Source organism: Rhinichthys klamathensis, unplaced genomic scaffold (genome assembly GCF_029890125.1).
Source record: "Rhinichthys klamathensis goyatoka isolate OS25496 unplaced genomic scaffold, OSU_Roscu_1.1 h1tg000165l_1, whole genome shotgun sequence".
Lineage (NCBI taxonomy): Eukaryota > Metazoa > Chordata > Actinopteri > Cypriniformes > Leuciscidae > Rhinichthys > Rhinichthys klamathensis.
This window is the reverse complement of record NW_026606697.1, coordinates 290,415-310,987: the sequence shown is the minus strand read 5'-3', so window position 1 is coordinate 310,987 and position 20,573 is coordinate 290,415. Positions and strand designations below refer to the sequence as shown.

Genomic DNA, 20,573 nt, shown 5'->3' with positions numbered 1-20,573 from the left:
GTGCTAAAGTACTAATATGACTGGTGTAGGTGGACATTTCTAAAAGCTGAGCAAATAGAACAGAGCACTCTGGTGAGCATGAGGATGTGTTTGCACCAAGGAACACCACATTCAGCACAGTTTATACTGTAAAAACACTCCAGAGTAAAGTACCAATTTGCATTTTTAGATTAAATGAATAGATCACCCAAAAAGGTGTTCGTCATTTATTTAATCACCCATGTGCCGTTCCAAACCCTGTAGTATGTTCTTACTTTAGTGAAACAAAAAATGTGTTGTTAGACAATGTCTGACCTGCTCTTTTCCATACAATGAAAGTGGAATGTGACATGCCACATACAAGTACCAAAGTCTACATCTTTTCATTTTTCTGTAAGATTAATTTTCACAGAGGCTATATTATCATATGGCCTAGAAATATGTGTTTCAGTCCATTGTTGTTCAGTCCACGAAGGAAGCCTTTTTTTAAAAAAACGTCTAAATACCGTTAAGTTGTGCTGAACTGATTCAAAAGAGACATCAATCTCTCAATCAGAAACACAAAAGTTTGGGTGTGAAATTTCTTCAATCTTTTTGTAGAACACAGAAAGGTGGGCTAGTTAGTTACACATGGACATGTAAATCAATTCAGTTAAAGAAATTAAAAAAGGTTTAGTGTAAGTATAAATTTAAGCTTCAGGTTTTTTATGTAAAGACCTAATTATTTATAAATATGTAATCACATCTTGGATAGATGATTTAAGATATGTGCTTTACATGCCCAAAAATCATAAAACTGGTCTCTTGATTCTATGCAGCATACCGAGTTGATTGATATCAGATATTTTGGGCATTGGCCAATTTGAATTTTGTTGTAAAATGTTGTATTTTTATCATATCATTACAAAACTCATGTGTCATCGGCACCATGCTGAATGGGATGACAAAAAATAACAAATGACAAGTGCAAATAATGATGCTGATTTGTATTTTCTGTAATGCTCTGACAGAATCCATCAGTTTGCTGAGATGTACAGTCAGAGGATGGGCATCCGCTTCTGGGTTCTGCTCAAGACTCTGTGGGGCGATTTCTACCTCAATGCCAAAGCCAAAAAAATCATGAAGGGAGCTCAGGTACAATCATTTCTGAGAGATAATACACCTTAACATGGTTTATATACTTGTAGCATGGTAATAATGCCATGGTATTACGATTTTATGCCACCATTATGCCATTGTACCACCTCGTTCATTTTTTGTAGGGGTAGTTGTTTTGCACCCGGGTTTTATTTTTTTTATGTGCATTATTTAGTACAGGTCTATGTTGTGGTGCATTAAATACTTTTGAACTGAAAATTTCGCTATAGAATGTTTGTTACATTATATACTTGGTTTGACCATCTCTGTTATTGTTAATTCATAAGCAGCCCATGTGTCTGCTGTCCTCCTTTGAGGGACTGACAGGAAGTGGGCTGAAAGAGCTACATGAGTGACGTGATAGCAGAGGCCCTCCATTAGATTCTCTGGATTTGTAGAGCCATTTAGCACATTCAAACTACAGTTATGCTAATGGACATCAGTTCTCTCACCGAAACCTCACCTTAATAACTAGAGAGCATATACACATGCAAACATTAGTTTCAAGCCTGTGGAACATCCTTTCACTGATCCGAACATAACAGACCTGGATACAGTGTTATAAGGGTCAATAATGTGACTATTATTAAAAAAAATGAAACAAATAAAAAATGAAAATTATACAGACAGTGATTTGACTTCTACACTTCTGTGATGGACTCATTTTATATTTCGGAATTAAAATGCAATAACAATTCTGAAATACTATTTATCTTTAAAAAGTATACTACTGTAAAAAATTTGTTTGGTCATTTTTTAAAAATGTTTTTGATAGAAGTCTCTTATGCTCACACATTTGATCAAAATAGAGTAAAAACAGTAATATTGTAAATAAAAATATAATTAGATTTTAAAATAAATCTGTTTCTAGTATGTATTTTAATTTTTTTTTACATGTAATTTATTCTTGTGATGCAAAGCTGAATTTTCAGCATCATTACTCCAGTCTTCAGTGTCACATGATCCTTCGGAAATCATTCTAATATGCTGATTTGCTGCTCAAGAAATATCTCTTGTTATCAATGTTGAAAACTGTTCTGCTGCTTAATATTTTTTTGGAAACCGGGATCCGGATTTTTCAAGAGAAAGTTCAAAAGAACAGCATTTATTTAAAACAGAAATCCAAATGTTTTTTACTGACGCTTTTGATCAATTTAATGTTTCCTTGCTGAATAAAAGTATTAAAGCACTGGTTTCATATTAATTTATTTTTACTCTCAAAATTTGTGCTGTGAATATTTTTTTTAAAGGAAATTTAGATTAAAGTCAGAAAATCTACCACTGACTTTGATATAATGTTCACCATTTAACATTGTGATTGGTCAACTTTCTTGCATTTATTTGTATACTGTGATTGGCCCTTTCCCGCATCTGTTTAACCATCGATAACCACGTTTGTGTTGAAACAGCATAACGCAGAACCACTGTTTTAGGTTAAAATGAGCCTGTTTAACATACAGAAGTTGGTTTAACTTATTGATCCACTATCCTGTACTATCCATATTTCTGAGCAGTGAGCACATTTATAGCGTGTGTCTTTTAAACTTGATTTGAAAAGATTTTGCAAAACCATATATTTTGAAGCTCATTTGTCATTGGCCGTATTTTGTGCATTGGTAAATAAGAACACTCTTGTTAGAGATGTTTATAGCAATGTAGGTCGAAGATCTCAATAATGAACTCTTTGAAGATCTATGCCTCAATCTGCAGTTGCCAGATGATTTAGACCGCCAGGCGCCAGCCGTACAATGCTCAGACGAAACAATGTCTTCAACCTAGACCGATCAGTCACTGCCATTATTCCACTCTGTCAGACAGATCTCATTCAGAGTTGGTTATGGAGGGTGACGTGACCTCCAGACGACAACATTGATTACAGAGTCAAGCCTAACTTAAGCCTTTAAACTCATTTGAGCTCAGATGTTAGTTGAGTTTGACCCCATTCAGTCACATTAGAAGCTCTTTATTATATGTCCAAAAAGGCAACTTATGAAACGGCACTAGGCCGCTTACACAATGTCTCAGTTTGTGTATGCATTCTCTTTTTCATATAAATTAATATTTCCTAACTTTGTTCTATATACTGTCTTAATGGACATCACGCTCATCAACTTTTTCTTCTTTTCACTTCACAGTCTAAAGGAAAGAAACCTCTGTTTGTGCAGCTTGTCCTGGATAACATCTGGAGTATGTATGATGCTGTGGTCACTACAAGGTAAGTTTCTGTATGAACTTATTTGTCTATACATATGAGAAATTTACACCAACAAATGACTTATCTGTCCACACTGAAAATGCTGGGCATATTTGACCAAGAAGCTGATGGTCACTCTGGTTGAGCTCCATGATCATATCTATAGAGATGGGAGAAACTTACAGAAGGACAAACATCACTGCAATACTCTACCGATCTGGGCTTTATGGCAGAGTGGCCAGACTCAAGCAGGGACTGGGGGACTGCCACAAATCAGTTATTTGCTTTGTCATTATGGTGTTCGGAGTGTAGATTGATGTGTAAAAAGGTAATTTAAAGTAGTTTAACATAAGGCAGCAACATAACAAAATGTGAAAAAATGAAGGGGTACGAGTACTTTGGCAAGTCATTGTATATATACAGTATATATGCACACTGTATATCTCACTTGACTGTTTTCACATTTCCAGGGACAAAGAAAAGGTGGAGAAGATGGTGACTTCTCTGGGGATAAAAGTCATGCCTCGTGACCTAAAACACTCGGACCCCAAAGTGCTCCTCAGTGCCATCTGTGGCCAGTGGCTTCCTGTGTCTCAAGCCGTGCTCTGTATCCTTTAACACACAAACACTGGCGCTTGTTGAAAAACACTACCATTCAAGGTTTTTTCTCTATTCGAGTTTTTTTTATTTTTAAATGTTTTTGAAAGAAGTCTCTTATGCTCAACAAGGGTGCATTTATTTGATCAAAATTTAGTAAAAATAGTATTATTGTGAAATATTATTACCATTTAAAAAAATATATATATTTAAATATATTTTAAAATGTAATATATTCCTGTGATGCAAAGCTGAATTTTCAGCATCATTACTCCAGTCTTCAGTGTCACATGATCCTTCAGAAATCATTCTAATATGCTGATTTGCTGCTCAAGAAACAATTCTTATTATTATCAATGGTGAAACCGTGATGCATATTTGTGAAAAAGAAAAGCATTTATTTATTTAAAAATAATAATAATCTTTTATAGCATTATAAATGTCTTTAATGTCACGTTTAATGCAATTTAATGCATTTAGTTTGCAGATGGATCTCTACAACTGCTTAAAAAGTCATTATTCTTTGCTTTTCTGTTTGGGGACACAAGTGGTGCAGACATTACACAGATTAACTTTGAATCCCTCTAGAGAGTAAGATTTTAGGTATTAATACAATGTTTGACTAAAACAAAGTATATAAACATAGGTTTAACCTCTTCATCTTGTTTCTTGGAGTGTCCAAATGTCTGAATTTCAGAGTATAGTTTCTAGAAACGTACAACGCACAGTCCCCTGTTAATTATACACACCCTCTAGTGACGTTAGCCACATCAGCACTAGGCAGTTGACTGGCGTTGTCCACCTCCTCAGCCGTGATCTCACCAGCTGTATGGGAAGGAAACACAGAACCGACCGTTATTAGACGGCAATATGATTGACACGGGCACGCCTCGCAATTACTGTGGTTGCAGGTGCTCGGAGTGACACGTTACTGCGATTAACACTTTTGGTAAAATGTCAGTTGTTTCCCTAAACATGTAATTGAGTGATTCTCAAAATACTTCTCAAATGTGGAGGTTTGGCCTGCCTGGCAGGTGTTTTATGTTTGTGTGTTGTTGTTTTTTTTTGTGAATGGAAAGGAGTTGGAGCTTTTCAAAGTTGGGTGAACCAATACTTTTAAAGCATGACAAATCTTTGCTTTTTAGTAGTGAGGACTACTAGATATGTTAGATAAACTTGTTTAACATAAAATTGACCTAGAGTAGCATGAAGAGTAGCATGAATAGTAGCTTGTTTAAATCCTCAGACGTGTGTAGCCTCCCATGAAAATGGTGATTTTTGTTCTGTCTCACCTCACAAGTCTTCATCTTCTCGACTGTATCCAGTATTAAAGTCATAGAAACCTCACAATTCGAAATAATTTTGTTGGTCAAGCTCAACGTTCAACCCTGTTACCAAAGTTTTTATAAGAAAATAATCCTCAATCCAATACTTTTTGAAGTACACTACTGTTCAAAGGTTTGGAATCAGTCAAATTTTTGTTTTTGAAAATAAATTGTTACTTTTCAGTATGGACACATTAAATTGATCAAGAGACAGTCAAGATATTTATAATGTTAGAAGAGAGTTTTGGTCCAAATATATGCTGTTTTTTTAGCTTTGGGTTTATCAACGAATCCTAAAAAATGATCATAAAAATATTAAGCAGCACAACTGAACTTCTGCACAACTTCTCAAAATTCTGCATTCCCATCACAAGAATAAAATGTTAAAAACAGTTATTTTAAGTTGTAATAATATTTCACAATATTATGTTGTGTATTGTATTAATTTACTGTTGTTTTAATCAAATTAATGCAGCCTTGGTGATCAAGAGAATTCTTTCAAAAACATTTAAAACTTACCTAAAACTTTTGATTGGCAGTGTAAATTTGTCAATAACTACAAACCAATATTTGCAAACCTAGCTTAATTAAGACAAAATTTGCAAACATGTTACCTATTCAGGTGTTAATTTATTTCAAATAAAGTGCATGTAAAATGTATTTATTTGGACCTCTTCAATTTTGCTAAAAGAGCTCATATAAACAAATTGGTAACTCTTTAAAGTCTCATTTGTTACCATTAGATAACTTGACAGCCAGGTAAACTCTTTCCTAACATCAAGACTCTGAAGTCCATAAACCTGTGGACAGGAAGAGACTATGAAAGAGTTTACTTGTCTGTCAGGTTATATACAGAACATATACCAAGGACAGCAATGCTGTAGAAGTATTGTGCATTAAGTTCATGTTATCTGATGTAGTTAAGTAATGTCAACAAATGAAACCACATTGTAAAATGTTACCAATAAATTTGATATAAAAAAAAGCATGTGATATCTACTTCTACATCCTGAGGCTGACATATAACGTTTTTTGAAGTTAAGCACCATGTTTCACTGACCATTTGATTTAAAAACAAAAACATTTCAGGCCCTACTTTGTACCCTATTTGTGGAAAGTGCCAGTCGAGTGTGTTCTCTTTAACTGTGTTACTCAGCAATGGTGTGTGAAAAGCTGCCCAGCCCAGCTGAGATCTCGGCTGAGAGAGTGGAAAAGCTGATGAGCGTGGGAGCGCGCAGGTTTGACTCTCTGCCCGAGAAAACACAGGAGCTAAAAAAAGGTGAGTGCGTGTTAACGGTTACAGCAGAGAACCTGAAAGCAGAGGATGTGATTCACACAGCATTTCCTACCACCAGACTCCCATCTGTGGATACAAAACTCACACTCGTATTGCACGCGAGTGCTCTTCTCTCAGGAAAACGGCGCTCTTAGAACTTTCCTAACACTTTCTGCTCACTGGAAGCTTCCTAAGTCGACAGTACCTGTCTGCACACTGCTCTGTGAACTGTATTTGGATTGAACGGCTCCACTTTTGGCTTGTGGCTTTTTTTAAGCTGTATGATGGTGCAGTGGCTTTTTGTTGCGTTCCTCTTCTTTGAAAGGCAATATTTCACCCAGAAATTAAAAAGCTGTCATCATTTACGCTCCCTCATCTTATTCCAAAACCATATAATCTTCCTTCTTCCGTGGAACACTAAAGATGCTTAGCCCGAATGTTCAAGATGTTCTTTCCCATTTTTTTTATTGCGGTCAATCAAAAAGGCATCACGAAAACACAAAAGCACGATAAAAGTTGTCTGTATATCTTTTGCGCTGAAGTCATGTGATAGGCTAGCTGTGTGTAAGTAACAGATTTAGGTGTGTTTACTTTGGTATAATTGAGATACTATTATAGGTTTTATTCATATTTTGAATTCCTTTTTTTTTGTTTACAGTATATTCTCCTTTTTTGTTTTAATTTCAGTAAAGTTTTAGTAATTTTGTTGTGTTTTTTGTAATTGTATCATTTTTTAAATTTTATTATTAGGTTTTTTTTTTTTTTTTTTTTACATCAAGTTGGGATATTTTGTCTTGGTGACTAGCTGAAATAATACAAAAACAATTATATATATTTTTTTATTTCAGTTAACTTTTTTTTTTTTTTCAAGTAACAAAAAGGATGCATGATCAGCAGTTTCATGTGAGTAAAAAGTTCAGATGTCGCTCTTGCGTATGCCATACTAATTTGTCACGTCCGCCAGCAGAAAGTGGCTTTATTTAAAAAGTGACTTCTGTGTGAGCCGTGGTTCATACATTGCTACACTATTGACAAAATCTCCCCGAAAGTTTGCAATGCGACCAGACCTTTATAGAAAAAAGTTAATTCAAAAAGAATATTCTGTCCTTATATAGGCTACTCATGTTGTTTTAAACCTGTATGCTGATATATATTTTTCTATAGAATAGAAATTAAAATCATGATTTGCTGAAAACATTCCTTTTCACAGTAGCACACATTTATTAGTGCACATTAAAAATGGCACACCGATTTACTAAACAGGGCAAATTAGCGTGAGAGCGCAATTCCAAAAAAGCTGTGATGGGAGTGGAAAGTTCTGCGTGTGATCATCTGACGATGTGCAAATTAAAGAACACAGACACAGCCAGATCATTTCCATAATGACCAACGCAATATACCAAGAGTAGCACCAATTAGCGTCTGGTTTTAGACATGCATTTTTGGGTGGTAAATAATGGCGCAAATACCAGTAATATTGACTACCGTAAACCTTAAGGTGATGATACACAGGGCAACTTTTTGAGCAATGTTGCTGGGCAATGTTGGCGTCAACGGGCAACCAGATGAGACACGGGGCCCACGACCGATCTAAATTATCCAGATAGAAATGTATTGCCTATTTTCAATGGGAAAGTGCCCAAGCAACAATCGCTCGGCAAGATTGCCCAGCAACATTACTCAAAAAGTTGCCCTGTGTATCATAACCTTGAGTCAATCACCTTGCGTGATTCATTTAAATAAATAAATTGTACGTCTGAAAGGAAAACTCCTATAAAATGCATATGCAATAAGACCAGGTGCAAAAATAACCCTGTCCACGGTTTTTAAGAGCGAAGTTTTTTTTACAGCGTGTCTTTAGTAAATCCTGACAGAAGTTTTTTTAACGGCAAAAGAGGGTTTGCGCTGGTGCGAGCTGTTAGTAAATCTGGCCCCAAGGCTTTTCGTGCTCGGTTTGAAGTCAGTGACAAGATGCATGAAACGCATGCAATGACATCCATACTGTGATGTCATCAATACTGACATCCATAATATGGCTGTACTGTACATGATGAGAGAATGTTTTATTTTTGGGTGAACTATTGGTATTAAAAATAATGGTTTAATTTAGAACCACAACAACTAAGTTGGGTGATCCATTAAACTCTTAAGTTCTTAGTGTCACAAAGAGATTATCTAGATCTTTAGAAAACCTTCTACATTAGAGGACAAAAGTGATGTTCTGCCTAGGCAAATTTTCACCCTTCATTCAAATATTATTAAAAATGTGTTTAAGATTTTGTAAGCATCCTGCGTAGGTTTACTTGTAGTCACTTGTTTTATTTGTGCTAACGCAATGAAACCTGCCAAATTGTGCGGACATAATTTTTGTCCAGGCGGTCATACAAAGAAGTTATGAACACTTGCATAAAACAAGTGCGAACCAGTGAAAGATTATCTACTGATTATGTTGTAGTCAATTTATGCTTGTTCATGTGAGCTTTTTGGTTTTCTATGCATTTTTGTTTTGTATAGTAAAATAAAACCTGTAGCTGTAGTTTGCCTTTTTTTGCAAATTAATTTTGTCAGGTAATACCTTAACCAAGTTTAGTGTTTTATTCTTCCCTCATGATTAAAATATTTAAAAATGTATATAAAATATTTTCCTCATATTTTGATGATTTAATCGAACTTGTAGGATCATTTAAACAAATTTCCTTGCTGGACATCACTTTCGGCCACTTCTTTGGTTCTGCTGCTTTAAAAGCCCCAGAAGTCAAATTCAGCATCTGGAGAACCTTTAATGAAACCTCAAGAACTTTTTTTTTAATCCACAAAAACCCCATACAGCTGAAAGTGGGTTCTTGATAAGTTTCTTTGTGAAATCTAATAGTGCTGCACTGAAGAACCTGTAGTTTATTTACTGAGTTTTGTAGCAGTCTGTGTTAAAAGTTGCCAGAGGGCATTTGTTTTTCCAGCCTTCACACAATTGCAACAAGAGTTTGTGTAATAGCAGGATGCTTTTAATACCGTGTGGCCTGAGGCTGAGGTTTCTTTGAGCTCATGCATTAAGAAGCAAAGCGCTCCTCAATTCTGGCTCACGGATTGTAATATCACGCTTTAAAGTCATTTCTGATGGCGCTTAGGTGTGAAATTTATTTTGATTTTGTATTCATATAAAAGGACCACACCGTGTCCCATTTATATTGTGTTCAAAGTCCGAATTGTACAATTTCACTAGTGTTGCTGGCATTAAATAAGACTTTCTTTTTAATCTATTTGCTCTGTGTGTTTGTCCCCTGTAGCATTTCTAGATTGTTCGGCTGATGAGACGGCACCTGTAATTGTCTTTGTGTCAAAGATGGTTTCCGTGGACTCCAAAGCTCTGCCACAGAACAAACAGAGGTATTGAACTTTTTTTGGTTTATTTTCAGATAGACGTTAGTTATAGAGAGCTTTATGTACTGTAGATGGCATGTGATCATAGCATTGGAGACTTTCTAATCCTAAGACTGCTGTTCTCCAACTTTCTCATTGTGATTTATGACTATAGGAATAGGGCCTGTTTATCACCTCATATTTAATCATTCTAAAGGTTTTGGCACGTACTATGTGAACACAAATAAAAAATCATGGACTCGAAAAAGGTAAATGGTCCTGAAAACAATAGACAAACTTGTACTGCTCGTGGTCATAAATGAAAGGAATCGAATGGGAAGCGAATTTCATCTAGTGGAAACGTTTGGTACTGTGCCCATTCAAAATCTTACCGAAAGCTCTTTTTTTTTTTTACTCAAAATAGTATTATGTTTCAGTTTTTTTGTTTCATTTCAGAAATAATCTGCCAAGTGTCTTCTTTAAAAAGAGACCAAACTTCAGTCTCTGCTCCAAAGCATTCAAGATTTATGACAAAGCTTCAGGTCTATGCTCAAAAAGTGAATAACTGGTAATAAATGGATCATAAATATTCCATAAATTTAATTTAGCACCATAAAATCCCCTAAAAATATGAAATAAAAAAACAGTATTGAACTAAAATATAGTACATTCATTTCTTTGAGAAAATAAAGCGTCAATTAATTATACATGTTAGCTAGATTATATTCAGTACCTGTCTAGGTTTGTCTTTTTTAAAAACTTCTATCACATGTCATGATTTGTATTGAGTTCACATCAAGCAAGGCTCATGCGATTTTACGTACAGCATGTTTTGCACTTCAGACTTTTTTTTTTGTAGAGAACAGTCACGTTGCATCACAAAAACCAGCGAGCATTGATGTTCACTGTTTTGTTAAATTATTAAAATAATAACATAATCTCAGGGGGAACATCAAGTAAATATTTCAGGTTAAAGTGGTTTGGCTGACAAAAAAATTTGGCAATCCTTGCCCTAGTGAAACCGGATGTCACGACATGGCTTACCACTTAAAAACATACAATATGAATGATAATATACTTCAGTTCACACATTTTCTGAAGAAAAGAAAATATTTATTTCACATTTATTAAATAAAATAATACATTTTATTCAATACGAAAGAGTTTACTTCATTTAAAGATGGGGTTTTGTTATTGTTTTGAATAAAAGACTAGGCAGATAAACATGCTTATATTTTAATGGGTGCAAATATTTGTGAAGGGCGCTGTATATAATATAATAATATTCCTTATGGTAATTTTCTTTCTAGCGTAGCACATATGAATTACTATATCTGTTAAAACACCTATTCACAAAACTATTATAATAACAAATTGGACAGAAGGTATTTTTGCTACACTGGCAATTGACAGGTGAATTGAGAAAATATAAATATTTAATTTATAAAGTAATAGTAAAATAATCAAAAGTATGTTGTTGCTCCTATGACAATAGGACTATTTAGCTTTTTCCCTGGATATGTTTAGCAAACAGTCTTGAATGTTGTTTTGTCGCATGCAGCATCATATACAAAATGAGCCTTTTTCTGTCTCCTGTCACGTAAACGTGAAGACACATTGTAATTTTGTTTTTCATATTTTTGTTTTGGTGGCTTAATGTGAGGAACATTCCACATATGTGTCTCCACATGGTGTTCTGGACAAAAACAGCCTTTAGGCATCATATATAAACGTCTGCTGGTAAATCTTCCACAAGGAAAGAGTAAGGACAGATGTTTTCTTTTGTAGATGGTTTATAGGACTTCGATTTGAGTCGCTCACATAATTTACATCAGCGAGGATTAGACTATCATTCCGACATAAACCATGTGCTGCAACCACATGTAATTTCTAAAGACTTTTATTTACTTGGATTTACCCTTGGTAAATGTTAATTTTGGATGCTGGCTTTGGCTTTACTGCACAACAAAGACCAAATGCAGTAACTTTATTGTTAAGGGGATAGTTCACCCAAAATTCTGTCATCATTTACTCATCCTTATGTTGTTCCAAACCTGTATGAGTTTCTGTCTTCTGCTGAACACAAAAGAAGATATTTTAAAGAAGGTTGGTAACCAGTTTACGGTAGCCATTGACTTCCATAGTAGGAAAAAAAAAATACTATGGAATTCAATGGATACCGTCAACTGTCTGGTTACCAACATTCTTCAAAATATATATTTTTTTGAACCTTTTAAGACATAATACAATTTCTTAGACTAAAGAAAGAAATGGTTTTAACTGTGCTTTGATGCACAGAATGTGAAATTAATATCAAATAAATGCAAAATTAGTTTTTCTTAGCTCCACTATTGGTGTAGTTACTGAGTGGTGCTTTTGTAGAGCAGTAGGACATTTAAAGGAAATATTTAGGGATTTAAAAACGACAATTGATCCTGATTGATTTCCCTTTTTAGCTATCCAGTAGAGATTATTCCAATACCATATTATGAGTAGATTTCTGGATGCTGAAATTCCCAAAATTCCAGTTTATCCAGGGGAATCTGATTTGATTCCCATCGAATTCCCTATATGATCGTTTTAGGATTGTTTCCAAATGATGAGAGAAGTTCCAAAAGAATCCTGTATACATTCCTTCAGGCATTTTGAAAGAGGACGAGAGCTCTAGGATGCTGAATCATAGATCTGTGTGTGTGAGTTTGAGTAAGTTTGCTATAGCCCTTGGGTTCTACAAACTTAATGGACCTTGGCCAAACAGTGATGTAGCAGTTGATCGATACTGCACCTTGCTTGCTCTGTTTGTGTACTGTATGTGTGTGAGCACAAGTTTGTGCTGCTGTTCTTGTCCTTTGTTGCTGTACTATGAGAATTGATATCCTACAGTAATGTTGCTTGCTTAGATCCTGTCCCTGTTGATGTCCTTTGTGTCTGGACTCAACTGAAACAAATGTTTTTCAGTTCTCATCCTCCTAAGTGAGGTGACATCATGTCAGCACTGAGGAACAATGCCTGTTGCAGATCCAGGTGCATACGCTAGATGGCGCTCTCAGCCGTGTCAAACTCCTCAAATGACCCCAGATCTGAGGGCATGAGCTGCTCAGACTCTTTGTTCTCGAGTCAGTAGTGTGTCAGTCAGCTCCCAGACGGCCCCTTTAGGACTGACCTCAGATCAGACATTTTCCATTATTCATCGGGTTGGGTGGAAGTGTGCAGTGAAATTTGGTGGTGTTACAGATAATTCAGTCAAGTGGGTTTTTGTTTCCATCTGTGTCTTTTCAAACATTCCTCCCACTCACAAAGTCTTACACTTGCATACTTGATTCGTCTGTCCGCTGTTTGCAACCCTTTTGTTCTCACATTTTGTCTTCATTCTCACCTTCTACAGTAGGTGACAGCCTGGAGTACAGGTGGGCGGTATGACCAAAATCTTATATCATGGTATGATTAATTTTACATCACATAAAAATACAATGAAAAATAGTTTATATATGAACAAACAAAAAACAAGTATTATTGACAGTTTCTGGATAATCCAGAAATCATCCATCTCATTTGATTTATTTTCTTTATTTATATATATATATATATATATATATATATATATATATATACATACATACATACATACATGCATGCATGCATAAATATATATATGTGTGTGTGTGTGTGTGTGTGTATATTATGGGGGGCCAAACAGGAAATAGTATGTAAATCTGAATATTTAGTTGTAACTCTGAATATTTAGTTACAGATCTGAATATCTAAATATAAATCTCAATATATAGTTATAAGTCTGAATATATAGTTATAACTCTGAATATATAAATGTAAATCTGAATATATATAGTTACAAATCTGAACATATAAATTTACATGGGAATATATAGTTATAACTCTGAATATATATTTATCAATCCTGAATATATAATTATAACTGAACATATAAATGTAAATCTGAATATATAAATCTAATTTATGTAATGTATATAAATGCCGTTCAAAAGTTTGGGATCGGTAAGATTAATTTTTTTCAAAAGAAGTCTCTTTGCTCACCAAGGCTGCATTTATTTGATTAAAAATAAACTGTAAGATTGTTAAATATTACGACAATTTAAAATAACTGTTTTCTATTTGAATATATTTAAAAATATAATTTATTCCTGTAATGCCATTGTGAATTTTCAGCATCATTACGCCAGTCTTCAGTGTCACATGATCCTTCAGAAATCCTTCATTCTAATATGCTTATAAATATAATATAAAACACACTTATATTATGTAAACACACACTTCTATTTTAGATGCGATAGATGTATATGTATATAGTTGTTATTATTATTATTAATTTAATTTATAACAACAGCCTTTGAAAATAACAGTTTGTCAAATAACAAATCATTTCTGCCCACTATATATAGATATATCTACTGGTTGACACATTTCTACCATTACACTATATATATATATATATATATATATATATATATATATATATATATATATATATATATATATATATATATATATATATATATATATACTGGTCTATCTCCCAACCTGGAATGATTTTAAGGCCTTTGTTCTCACCCTTTGACCTCACCCTCACTGTTTTATGTCGACTGGGTAAGCGTGACACTGGACAGTCGACGATATGGCTCGCTGATGTCGAAGCGAATTATCTGGACTTTAATGTGTGGAGAGACAGTTGCACTTTTAATCATTAGAAGCAGATGGCCAGGGCAAACCCTGACGACGCTTGGCGGCACTTCTGTCTCTGAGTGTTGTTTTGACAGAGAGGGGCTGAGGAACATGTGTAGACCCTTGCAGGCTGCATGTAGCTTTTCATTGGCTGCAGGAGCTGCCGTGTAGCTTTAGCTGGCGGATCCGGGGTGCAGTTAATAAAATCCATGCAGTGTTTGTGTAGAGCGGGAAGAGTGATTAGAGGCATGCATGTGACTGTCAGAGCTTACACGCAAGAAACACTGTTCTGGAACCAGTTGCTTTCTTGGCAACGTATTGAGATGGGTAACTGTAAGCAGGTTAAACGCTATTAGCATAACAGGATATTCAGTGGAAAACTTTTCTCTTTCAGGAATTGGTTGGATCGTGAAAAGTGGGCTTTAAGTGCCAGAATGAAGCCAGGTGGTTGGAGATTTATTGATATAAAGCTCACCAAGGCTGCATTTATTTGATGAAAAATACAGTAATATTTAAAATATTAACTATCAAAACAACTGAATTTTCAGCATTATTACTGCAGTCTTCAGTGTCACATGATCCTTCAGAAATCTAATATGCTGATTTGCTGCTCAAGAAACATTTCTTATTAATATGTTGAAAACAGTTGTGCTGCTTAATATTTTTGTGGAAACCGTGATATGTTTTTTTTTCCAGGATTCTTTGATAAATAGAAAGAACAAAATAACATACTTTTTTTAAATATATATATTTTTAACAAAATAAATGTCTGTACTCTCACGTTTGATTAATTTAATTCGGCCCTTGTTGAATAAAAGTTTAATTTCTTTAGTTATGATAATCTTCTGACTGATGACAAACTTAATTGACCGGATAGTGGTGATGTGACAGGAAAGTAAGTAATTAAACTATGTATTATAAATGTATTATTCAGAAATTACTTTTGTCTACATTGCCTGAATTCTGCATTGAACTCTATGTATTGTAGCAAGGCATCAAACTCCTCAGATTTTTATTCTTGGATTCTAAAATGTTTACTTTTTGTGTCAATTATGACTGTCATAATTAAGACTTTCTCATAATTATCTTTTTTTTTTGTCATAATTTTCACTTTTTGTGTGACTTAGTATGTCTACGCTGTCAGCAAATCATAACAGAGGTCATTTATATACAGAAGTCTTAAAGGTACAGTAGCTAAAACAGTCAGTTTGATCATAAAAGGGTGAAAAATGGTCATGAAAAACTCAATTACACTTTTTTTTTAAGGAAACTTGGTTAAAAGTGAATTCTTTAAGAGTGTAGAATTGCTTTCCTTTAACTTTTGAACGTTTTCACATATACATTTTAACTGGAACCGAGTAATTTCTCTTCCCAGCACCAGCAAAACACCTTTTCCCCTGACTGAAGGAGACAGACAGATTGAACTGGATCGAACCACGTTTAATTTAGCGTGTTGATTTTCAAGCGGTAATTTCCCTCGTCGCCATCTCGCCAAACACTTTTGATGCTTAAATACCTTCTACTCCGTGTGTTTCGAACGCCGTCTAGCTCGGTGGAGATCAACTCCATTTCCTTCGGGTCTGCTAGAGTCATCGAGGGATGAGCGCGATTTATGAACGGAAAAAGAGTTGGGCCGCGGTAATGTACTCCTGTTTATTCAGTCTAACATCATACTGTTTCCTTCAATCAAGAATGCTGCGGTTAATATGCCACCGTATTTGGGCCTTGACCGCCAGCTGCCTGTTTATCCTCCCTGGCTGCGGGCCGTTCAGAGAGGAGAGATGGGTGGCTCCCAGTGGCTCTTTAGCTTCTTTTTACTTTCATTGTTTGCTTGCATTCACTTTCTCTTGTATTCAGTCACGTCTCATCCTCCTTTTCTCCAGACGGACGCTCTCTCTCTCTTGCTATCTTTGTTTCTTTTTTCATGTTCCCTCTTTCGCTTTCTCTGTCTCATGTTTTCCCGCAAGCTTAAAGCAGTCAGCGTCAGGGTATCCAGGCATAAAGTTTCTTCCTGACCTGAGATGATCTTTTTTGTGTCTCACTTCTATGGGGTCTCTGCCCTATACACACACACACACACACACACACACACACACACACACACACACACACACACACACACACACACACACACACACACACACACACACACACACACACACACACACACACACGGGGGTGTTTCTTCAACTACGAGCACTCTGTGTCCCAGCGGTTGAATTTAGTTTCTTTTTGTTTATGAAGGTCACATTAAACTGTCTTAAATATAAACCAGGCCATCATCATTTATTTTTGATACTTTTCAGTTGCCTTTTATGCATATATTTAAGGCTGTCATTCAAATAGTAAATTATTTATTAGGAAAAGTGGCTTTAGATTAGAAGTCAGTGTATTGCTGACCTTAAGTTAACGTTTTTTTTTCACAAAGTATGACATTTTTTAGATGAATTATGAAAAAATCAAGCTAAAAATCACTGTGTGTGTTCATATATATATATATATATATATATATATATATATATATATATATATATATATATACATATATAACTTTTTCTCTGGAAATGCTCTGTAATAAAAAAAATTATATAAACATTTATAATATACATTTTTAAATGCATACATATGTGTGTCAAGCCAAATATCACTGTGTTTGTGTATATATATATATATATATACATATATACTGTATATATACACACACACATTGTATGTACACCCACATACTTGCATATATATATATATATTTTTTTTTTTTTTTTTAAGTGTGTGTGTCTTTTTTTCTTTTTTCTTTCTACATATAATTATATCTGTGGACAAAAGAATGGTCTGTTTTGTTTTAAAAGGATTAAACTGTCATTTCTATTGTAGAATAGTTCTATTGGCCATGTGAGATTTGGTGCAAATGATGTTTGTTCATGGAAGTTTAGTGTTATAAAATGATAGAATTCTCCTGTGGTGCATGAATTTAAATTGCATTGAAATAAATAAATGTGTGTTTGAAAAGGTTATGGCATATTTCTAGGGACCAAAATAGATAAAATAAAATAAATAAAACCCCATATATTTGTTTTCTTAGCTCCGCTAGCGTTTCTCCTGCAAATTAAGTGTGTGGGATGTGCATCTAGGTCTAAAGGATGACATCATCTTTTGTGAGGACAGCTTTTAGCTTGTAAATGAGATTCCCTCCATATTTTCTTTCGAAACATCATATCTAAGTGTGATCGTCCATAAGCACATTAGAGTAGCGAGGGACGTCAAATGCATGAAAACACTCCCACATCAGATGAACTTTGACTCTTTGGAGTGAACTGATAAAGGGGCATTGCAAACATAGAGGCTGAGAAAATGGACATAAAGTGTTCGTTTAGAGTTTAGAGTTAGACCAAGATGCATCTCAGATTTCAACTTGAAAAGTTGCGACGGCAGCAGCTGCTAGCGCTATACCCTGACCCACATTTCAAAGGCACTGTTCCAGCCTTTACATATCAAAACAGTGTTATTTAAGCAAACCCAGATATCCTGCGCTGGAGGGAGACTTTGGCAGAAGCAGCATTGCTACTTGTAGTTTATTTGATCTTTCGTCTTGATTTGATAGAAGCTTCTGTTGACGTTCGTTTTGTGAGTTTTCGAGCTCTGTGTTCATATGAAACATGCCAGGAGGAGAATGGTATACTTTCAAAAGAACTGTTTTTTTTTTTTTTTTGGGGGGGGAGTTTTTTGATTTAGAGAATACGATTTTTATTTTTTTTATTCTTCAGCGTGGTACTAAGAGATTTTATGTTTTTGTTGTCATTTTGAAGTATTTATTAAAAATCCCTTGTGGATTCTGAATATAATTCCTTCTTGCATATCCAGATTTCCAGCAAAAACATTTCAATTCATCGGTGTGGATTTAAATCAGATTGCTAATTTCCCACAGGACGTTGAATTGGAACGACTGGAGGATACATTTACAGAATTATTTATTTATTTATAATCCCTGTGTCTTTATGCTATGAGTAAAGGCGTTTATATTATTACACAATGTTCTGTTCTTTTGAACTTTATCCATCAAAGAATTCAGAAAAAAATGTGGGGAAATGCAACATCTAATTTTCCACAAAAATAATAAGAAATGTTTCTTGAGCAGCAAATCAGCATATAATAATGTGACTCCGGAGTAATGATGCTGAAAATTCATATTTTTCACAGGAAAAAATACATATTAAAATAAACAGGTAAACAGTTATTTTAAATTGAGATAATATTTCACAATATTACTGTTTTTACTCTATTTTGTATCAATTAAATACAGCCTTTGTGAGTACTACTTTCAAAAACATGAAAAAATCGTACAGAGTCAAAACTTGTATATATATATATATATATATATATATATATATATATTGCTTTATTTGAACATTACAAAATACAAGTAGTTTTGCATTTCTTTCTTTGTGTTGTTCGGTTCAGATTTGCATCCTGCCTGTCACCTCAGTTGACTGAAAGGGATTGAATGGTGCACACCCCTGACATATACTCAGGTCAAGTCTACTATTTTTTCCTCTCTTTTTTTCCCCCAGTTGAATGAACTGCATCATGAAACCTGCAAAGCACAAATGCATTCCTCCACCTTTGGGGTTGCCATAGCAATGATCAATTTGGGTCAGTGTGTGTGTATGGTATGAGATTTGGCGTGTGGGAGTGTTGTCAGCCACTCTTACACATACCCTGCATGCAACGTTAATATGTTGGCTTGCCTGATTGGCTGCTGGTGCTGGGGGCTTTTATTAATGGCACAAGGCAGTCGGTAGGCAGAAAATTGGTTGGGCTGTTGAGTGCTCATGCAAAGACATTGATGATTATGCAATAAACAATGTTACTCATTGGAATAGCAAGGTTTCTTTAAAATACACTCTTAGAAGGATAAAAGGTTCTATATATAACTAAAGGGTTCTGTCATGAACTTCATATGTATATATATATTAGGGCTGTCAAATGATTAATCGCGATTAATCGCATCCAAAATAAAAGTTTGTGTTTACATAATATATGTGGGTGCACTATGTATAATTATTTTATATATATAAATACACACACATGCTTGTATATATTTAAGAAATATTTTCATGTATATACTGTATATAGATTTATATATAATTTTTATTATATATAAATATAAATATTTTATATATAAATATTTTTTCTTCTTAAATATACATGCATGTGTGTGTATTTATATATATATATATATATATATATATATATACAAAATAATTATACACAGTGCACCCACATATATTATGTAAACACAAACTTTTATTTTGGATGCGATTAATCGCGATTAATCATTTGACAGCCCTAATATATAACCTTTTTTTTTTATTTAAAAACTAAATTATATGGATTTAGTTTTAATTAATTATTTTTTAAATACATTTTTAATGTTAATGAAATTGAGCTCGTAAACATACTTTATCACTAGTAAAAATGAAATAACCTGATAAACATGGAATTATTATGTTATCATTTAAGACATTTCTCCTTATAAAGAACCTTTTTTGGCATAAAACCTTCTTTAAAATTGAGTCAAAAACCATAGGTTTCTATATATAGAGTGTGTAACCTTGCAAATGTTAATGTACAGTAGTGACCAAAAAAGTGATGTCCAGCCTAGGAAAATTGACATCTTCATCCTTTATTTAAATATTATTAAACATGATTTGATAAAATATTATATTTAAAAAAAAAAATTAAAGGTTTTGTAATCTTATTACAATAGTTGTTTATTTTTGATAACGCAATGTGGTCAATGTATGCTTTTTCCTGTGAGCTTTTTAAATTTTCTTTGCATTATTTTTACATAGTAAAATACAAATCTGTAGCTGTAGTTTGCCAATAATTACAAATAATTTGATCAGATAAATGCCTTAACCAAGCTTAGTGTTTTGTTTTCCCTTTATATAATAAAAAAAAAAATATATATAAATATTTTCCTAATATTTTGATCGTTTGATTGAATGATCAA

At 34.1% G+C, this 20,573-nt stretch overlaps 1 protein-coding gene across 1 annotated transcript in view; it reads left to right on the top strand.

Moving 5' to 3' along the window:
- efl1 (elongation factor like GTPase 1) overlaps positions 1–20,573 on the top strand; it is a 120,093-nt gene that overhangs the window by 5,274 nt on the left and 94,246 nt on the right. Inside the window, exons 8-12 of the mRNA XM_056259123.1 lie at positions 990–1,113; positions 3,252–3,331; positions 3,781–3,917; positions 6,389–6,511; positions 9,793–9,892. Coding sequence (XP_056115098.1) covers positions 990–1,113; positions 3,252–3,331; positions 3,781–3,917; positions 6,389–6,511; positions 9,793–9,892 — 564 coding nt within the window. The remainder of the gene's footprint in view (positions 1–989; positions 1,114–3,251; positions 3,332–3,780; positions 3,918–6,388; positions 6,512–9,792; positions 9,893–20,573) is intronic.